The sequence below is a fragment of the Arachis duranensis genome, chromosome 2, assembly GCF_000817695.3.
Source record: "Arachis duranensis cultivar V14167 chromosome 2, aradu.V14167.gnm2.J7QH, whole genome shotgun sequence".
NCBI classification, from domain to species: Eukaryota; Viridiplantae; Streptophyta; class Magnoliopsida; order Fabales; family Fabaceae; genus Arachis; species Arachis duranensis.
In genome coordinates this window covers 31,659,380-31,667,315 of record NC_029773.3, presented here as the reverse complement: position 1 = coordinate 31,667,315, position 7,936 = coordinate 31,659,380, and the positions used below count along the sequence as shown (strand labels likewise).

Here is a 7,936-nt window from a genome sequence, read left to right as displayed (position 1 = left end):
TAACTTTTTGTTTTTTTTTTCAATTGTCAGTAGATTAGTGTTCACATGAACATATGAAAACTTTAGAACAAAAAAAAAAAGAACAAATTTTTAACTTTGTAAAGAAGGCTTTAACCATTTATATTTATTTTTCTTACAGTGAATATGTTTTCTCTAGTTCCTGAAAAAATACACTAAAATAAAAATTATTTAGATAGAGAAATCTAATATTAACATACTAAATAAAAATAAAAAAAACTTTTGAAAGATATTCATTAAAAGCTACATCAATTTTTTTAACTAAAATTTGATACTTTATTTTTTGAATTTCTTAAACTTGGTTTAAAATATGAGATGAATAACAAAATAAACAAAATTAACATCATTGAAGATAGGTTTTAATTAGCTGCATTGTTGATTCTCTCTGTCTTTGATTTTCTTTGGAGATCATCAGCAACTACAATATAATCAGGATCATGTTCATGAATAATACAACCTCATTCTTCATAATTAAGAACTACAATATCATTTCTCATAATTAATTAAGAACTGGTTGGTACCAAGCAAATACTTCATGTTTGTTTAGAGCAACTATATACACCATATAACAAAAGATTACAATGACTAAGTTACAAATTCACCCACTGCACATATTTGTAAAGTTCAAAGTATGAAAAACCTAAGCATCAAAATATAGTACATTTCCCAAAATAAAATAAAAAAGTTTCAAACCAGCTAATTACTACTTCTTAGTTACAGAAACTTGAATCAGCCTATCCTCTTTCGAAACCATCTCAATACATGAATCTCTAGCTTTAAATTTGTGCGTTTTACAAAATCCTTCCATCTAGGACCGATTTTGTATTCTCGTTCTTTGCCTTTTCTTTTCAAAACATGCATTTCAAACCTTGTAGTAATCTTTGATTCCTCAACAATGAACTTCCAATTTTTTTTATCTTCCCACCTCAAGTAAGAACTTAGCAAATTGACAGGGAATATACTGCAATAAATAAATAAATAAATAAATAAGTAAAATTAATTTCAAAAAATTAAAATAACTAATAAATATGAAACTATCATTATGCAAACTTACAACTCGATCAGCCTTGACATCATGCTTAGTCAATCTCTTGCAATGATGTAGAATAAGATACCTGCTTGTTTAAAAGATAATTTATAAAACAATGTCATCAAATTCAAAATCATAACAATCAAACATGTAAAATGATGTTGTACAAAATATTCTAAAATAAAAAACAATTCTTTTACCTAATACATTCTGATTGTAACAAACTGAACTACCAATTAGTTTATTCAGAGAATGATAAAATCAAAAATTTATATAACAATAGGATAATATTAAATGAACATACCCTCTCTTTTTTGTCTTTAATCTATTCTGGACAGCGGTTGCTCTTGAATTCTTCTTGACAATCCTTTGTATCTCAAACCTACAAGTGCAATTAATAAAAAAGGAAAAGATTTCAGAAATAATTGAAAAAAATAGACAACCGAAAAAACAAATAGCAACATGATATTATACAATGAATTATAGACATATTTAAAAACAAATATATTAATAAACATAATAATTGAAGTATAACATGTACAAAATTAACAATAATTAAAAAAATAATAAATTCTAAGCTTTTCAGCACATGATTTTTTCAATAAGTAAGCAGCCTCACGATCGAATAACACAAATACACCATGTCCATTATCATCCTCAACAGCTATTTTGATCCTATATTTGACCATTGAAGAATTACCCAATAAAAAATTTAAAACAAAAACAAAAAAAACAACAAAATAACTGTAATTAAGAAAATGGAAAAAGAAGAAATAAACAACAGCAGGAAAAAGAAAGAAAAAAAAGAGAAGAATATCACACATAAAGGAATAAATACAAGGTACCTAGGAGTCACATTGATAACATAGTGCTGACAAAAATTACAATAATATGCACCACCTTGAGGCTGAATTGACTTCCCACAAACACAAGCTGAATATCACCAAGGTCCCTCATCCACAATAGATCTCACAAAACCAAAAATCACAAAAGACCCCTCCTATCGTAATATAAAAAAAAAACATTGAGATATGAATGGAAAACATAAATTTCATATAAATTTTTTATGAAAGGACATCTAAGTCAAAATTGACTAAAGACATGGAAAAAACCCAATAAACCTCGTTGTTATCATGAAGTTTGTCAATAGTGCATCTTCTAGTAAGCCGCATAAAATCATCTTCCAATGAAACACCCTTGCCCTCATTAGCAATAAACAATGACTGTGTTCTATTGATACCTTGGTCAATCATACTAATCATCATAGAAGAATTAAAGGAAAAACGGAAAAATCAGTAAAAAAAAAAAGAAACAATATCAACGAAACTTAAAACACAAATAAAGAGAATAAACTGAAATTATATTAACCAAGTTAAAACTATAAATAAAAACATCAATCAACTAAACATGTCATTTAATAGGATACTATCCAATAACCTATTTTTGAAATCAACTACTTCAGACAAATCTGGATTAAAGAACAGTCGAGTAGCATGCATAACATTTTGGAGACCAACTTGTCCTACAAAACACCCAGCTAAGTAAATAATAGATAAATAAATAAATAGTTAAAAACAGGGAACTAAACATAAAGCAAAGAAATTTCAGAAGAAATTGGGAAGCCTAAACATTATAATATTGACTACCCCTAAAGAATTTAACTTTGACAAGTTGGATCACAACAACTGGCAGCTCCATATAGCCAGAACTTAAGAAACGATGCACTTCATCCACGTACTCCTCAAACAGAGCATAGCGTATTGTCAACCTGAAAAAAATATTTATTGAAAAAATTCGATCCATTAACAATTCAACATAAAACACCAATAAAAACTAAAAGACCAGTGCTTAACATAAATTATAGGTAATCAATGCAAAATACAATCAACATCAGGCAGAAAAAATAAACTCTTTTGAAGATAACTCAAGAACGATCATCTTCATCACTTTTGCATCTTTCACATACTCTTTCTCTTCACCAACAGAAGTTAGCAAACTAATAACATCTATCCAAAAAAATAAACATCAATAAAATCACAGTTCAAAAGTGCACATTTCCATAAGAAATCAGCCAAGAAAAAGGCAACAAACTGAAACAAAAACAAATTAAGGGCATAAAGAAGATTTAAAGTCACCTACCAACTAAGTAAACGTAATCTTCAGTCATTTTCAAGAGCTCATCAAACGGAAAGAAATTGAAACATGTCTTTGGGATAGCATCGTTAGGGACAGGAATAACAGTTGTACAGTTAAGAAAAACTAACTTAAACTCATGTTCTGCTGCCCTATAATTACCTTAGTTTGGAACAACACTAAAAATATGACATTCGGTATGTTTGACCCTCAATAATACTCTCTTTAAACCTATTTATGAGCTGCTTCTTAACAATTGCTTGTATTTTGTTAGACTGCACAAGAAAATAATAACAAATTTAAAAAACAAAAAACAGTTACAACGAACACAACAAAAGATGAAAGAAAACCATAAATAAAATCAACCTAAGACCAACATTGAACAGCCACTCACATCTCCATCAACAAGAACAATTTCTATTGAATTTGCAACATCAAGATTTCCAAAAGAAGGAACAATCCAAGTTCTTAGTACCCTAACTTTGAGTCTCCATGCCTCCCTTGGAGGGTGAATCTTAGAGATAGAATCAAATAGAGGAGGCATTGGCTCAACCACCAAACACAATAGAAAAAACTAAAAAGATAAATAGAAACCAGAAACAAGGAATTTCAGAGAAGGAATGAGGTGCATTGAACCATACAACCAAGGAGTCCCTTTTATAGACAAACTAACAAATCACCAAATATTTGAATTTGAATTTGAATACCTCTAAGAAAGGGTGGAAAAATATGTATCACATAGCATACATCATCTAATACCTATCACACACATATCCAGCTTCCACAATCAAGAACATCTATACTATCCTCTCTGTGCAAGAATTAAATAAGAAAGGACCCATTCCAACAAATCTCATAGAATCATAATAATTATAAAGTAATAGAATAGTATACCCTTAAACCGACTAATATCTAATCTACTTGAACATATGTGCATATGCATATGAGGCACACCCAAAAACACCTATAATGTAGTCATTGGAAACAAACTGAATAGGAAAAGACATCTATTAGCATATCTCACATGACTATTATAATATTATGGGATAATAAGAGAATTGGTTAAAAGGGACCGATAAATGTAATATTTTACACTATCATAAGAAATATAAAATATCTTATAACCCCCCAATATCTAATTGAACCTACTAAATCAATATAAACCATTAACAACTAAATCCCAAAATTTCATATAGAATATCATTGTTAACTTATAAATCAAATCCAATATAATTTCTTGGATAATGTAGTTCTAGTAAGCTACCCCAACTTCCTAAACCAAAAAAGTTGATTTGATATATATAGCACCTAGTAATAACACATAAAAAGCAAATTTTACTTGGAAATAACAACTGCCCTCTCAATCATGTCAGTCGTCACATCAACCATCACAACAAATAATTAAGACCTATGAAAAGCAATCAACACATGATCCATGATGTAGGGTGAGAAAAAAACCTAACATAAATAAGTTACGCCATTTTAACTAATATTTTATTTAAAAAAAGTATTTCTTAAAATTAAATAATAAGAGAAAGGTATTTTAAAATTTCAAATAGAATAAACCTAAAAATTTTAACAGCTCTATCAAATAAAGCACAAAGTTCTCATTTTAATATTATTGTGACATTCTCCACCAATTTTCAAGTCATGAATGAATGATGAGAACAGAGTTACATGGACTCCAACTCAATTTTTTTCCATTTTTTTTTAATTTTCTCCACTAACCCAAACAGTAAGAAATTTGTTTTCCACCCATTTTGTCTTATTACACTTTCTTCTACCTCATATTCCTCCAAAACAAATAATGTGCATAAACAATGAGTAGAATAAATTAAAAAAACAATAAATATATTAAATTAAATTCATATTGAGAGAGAAAATACATTAAATCACCATTTAGTCCTACCTCAATTGAAAAAAGAGGTGATTCAACAAATCTAATACTAATATAGAGTGATAAATCTAAAAGAACACAAAAAAAGGAAAAGTCACAAACTGCCCCCAACTTCCTACTCCAAAAAAATTAACTTGACATATATAGCACCTAGTAATAACACAAAAAGTAAATTATACTTGGAAATAACAACTGCACTCTCAATCACGTCAGTCATCACATCAACCATCACAACAAACAACCAAAACCTATAAAAAGCAGTCAACACATGATCCATGATGTAGGGTGAGAGAAACCTAAAATAAATAAGTTATCCCATTATTTAACTAATATTAACTAATATTTTATCTAACAAAAAGTATTTCTTAAAATTAAATAACAAGAGAGATGTATTTTAAAATTTCAAATAGAATAAACTTAAAAATTTTAACAGCTCTATCAAATAAAGCAAAAAGTTCTCATTTTGATATTGTTGTGACATTTTCCACCTATTTTCAAGTCATGAATGAATGAAGAGAAAAGAGTTACATGGACTCTAACACATTTTTTTCCTTTTTTTTATTTCCTCCCCTAAACCAAATAACAAGAAATTTTGTTTTCCACCCATTCTGTCTTGTTACACTTTCTTCTACCTCATATTCCTCCAAAGCAAATAATGTGCAAAAATAATGAGTAGAATAAATTAAATAAACAATAAAAATATTAAATTAAATTCATATTGAGAGAGAAAACATATTGAGTCACCATTTAGTCCTACCTCAATTGAAAAAAGAGACATTTCAACAAATCTAATACTAATATAGAGTGATAAATTATCCTACAGCCCACCCATAACAAACTGAATCCTTTTACCTCATAATAGACCTCTCACACATAGACTATTAACTTCTATCAAATCCATATAACAAGTGTACACAAGTCAATATAGGTATATACTGTTATTACATAGGAAACAGCAAACTAAACTGAATCTAAGAATTAGATTCTAGAATTATTTAAAATGTAATTTTACATATATAAGAGTTAGAAAACAAAAAGAAGAGAGATCTTATTGGGAATAGAAAATATCTTTCTCAATCACATCAATCATGATATCTAAGATGAGACACCTATAAAAAATAAACAAAGACACCACTCAGCATGGAAAATAAAATAAAAAATAAAATAGACAAAACAAAATAAGTATACTGCTATACTTTGGGAAAATCATTTTTTTGAAAAAATTGAAACACATTATAAACAAACCAAATCTCATAAAGCAGTAAACCATAATCACATTAGCATATCAAAAAGAAGAGAACAAAGAATTATACAAAATATACAAAGAGACAAGAAAAATCCTCTGATCTTGAAGTAACTGAATAAACTTTTCAATCATCAAGACACAATGTGTTTGAATAGTGAGCAAGAATAACACAAGATTCTTTCATTGTATCAAAGTTTGAACAATTTTTCTAAAAATAGATACAAAGAAAAATTATTTAACTTAAGGTGGTGCTAGAAAATATTTTTCTCCGAACCCAGCAACTAATGGATGTCCACCCAATACTTACCACCAATAGAGATTTTGAGGACCCATTCAAAATGAAGTTCCTCAGTAACCCACGTAAGCAATACACGATTTCTGTAACCAACATGTATAAATATTAATTTTCTACTAAAAAATATCAGTAATCTACCCAAAATTATCAAAGAATATATGAAAAATACATCACCGTAACCATTTGAGACAGCACTACAACCGCAACAATTTGGACCAAAGCAGATGACAGAGACACGAGAGAGACTATAACAACCAAAAGAGGGATTCTCTGAGAAGGTGAGCAAGGTTGTAGGCAGTGCAGTGAATCTGTTCGTCCACAAAACAATTCAATCACAACCAAAAAGAAAGACACCAAAATATATACATTACCATAAAAATACCATACATGATGAATAATGGCAGGCTAACACCATTGACCTTCAAATAATTTTTCTTATCATATCCTTGGTCAACCTCCCAATCCACCAATTAAAGTATTAAAAGATATAAAATACTTAACTGATATAAAATAATAAATAATAAAAAACAAACTTACAAAAATTCTGAAGAAGTAAAGTAAACACAATTACGCAGTAATAAATTCAAAATAAAATTCAAATAATTCCTTGCAAGACCCATTCTTCTAGCTACCCAAAACTATTCAAGCGGAAAGAACCAAATACCCACTAAAAAAAATAAGAACCACAATCCTAAAAAAGCAAACCGCAGGAGTAACAATTAATGGTCATCTTCATAATCAACAATATAACCAATATAAACATTGAAAAATCAGCCAACTGATGACAAGCCATCATATACCTATTTTCTATGCTTTTTCATACAAGAAATTGATGAATTGTGCTTAAATATTGAATGCTTTTGTAATTAAATGGTATATTTTCTTAATCTTTTAAATTTATAAATCTTTTAGGAAATAAGAAGAAAAAGAAACAAAGAAGCACAAAAAAGGAGAAAAAAAGAGCTTTGGGACACACTTTGGAGCCTTAGACCACGCTTTTAAAAGCGTAGCCCATGACCAAATCAAAGGAGAATAAGCAATCAGCGCACACTGCCCTGCTCTTGCCAAGGGCAGGGCAATATCATGATGATACAAAGTGAGGTTGGAAGCAAATTTTCGCTAAGGTAAAATCTGGGCGCTCATAGCATGACCATGCCTCCTTCAAAGGGCTATAACTTGAGCTACAGATGTCCAATTGATGTGCTTCCAGTTGCGTTAGAAAGCTGACATTCAGAGGTTTCCAACGATATATAGCAATCCATATTTGGCGTACAATTGAGGCATGAGTAAAAGGCATCTTTAAGGGTCAAAAATAAG

The 7,936-nt window shown here is 29.2% G+C and overlaps 1 protein-coding gene across 1 annotated transcript; it reads right to left on the bottom strand.

Moving 5' to 3' along the window:
- Nucleotides 1-608: 608 nt before the first annotated feature.
- On the bottom strand, nt 609-3,725 carry LOC107474476 (uncharacterized). The gene is made up of 10 exons (XM_052257800.1): nt 3,576-3,725; nt 3,402-3,456; nt 2,958-3,054; nt 2,695-2,816; nt 2,486-2,570; nt 2,161-2,302; nt 1,993-2,048; nt 1,353-1,430; nt 1,073-1,133; nt 609-623 (listed from the first exon to the last, which is right to left on the bottom strand). Exons 1-10 carry the CDS (start codon nt 3,723-3,725, stop codon nt 609-611), a joined length of 861 nt encoding a protein of 286 aa, XP_052113760.1.
- Nucleotides 3,726-7,936: the final 4,211 nt, after the last annotated feature.

Excerpts from the sequence above, each read along its gene's own strand:
- LOC107474476 (XM_052257800.1), bottom strand. The coding sequence starts at position 3,725 with ATGCCTCCTCTATTTGATTCTATCTCTAAGATTCACCCTCCAAGGGAG. Across the intron at positions 2,817-2,957 it reads CTTGAGTTATCTTCAAAAGA|GTTGACAATACGCTATGCTC; the intron begins GTTTATTTTTTC and ends TATTTTTTTCAG. Across the intron at positions 2,049-2,160 it reads ATAACAACGAGGTTTATTGG|GAGGGGTCTTTTGTGATTTT; the intron begins GTTTTTTCCATG and ends ATATTACGATAG.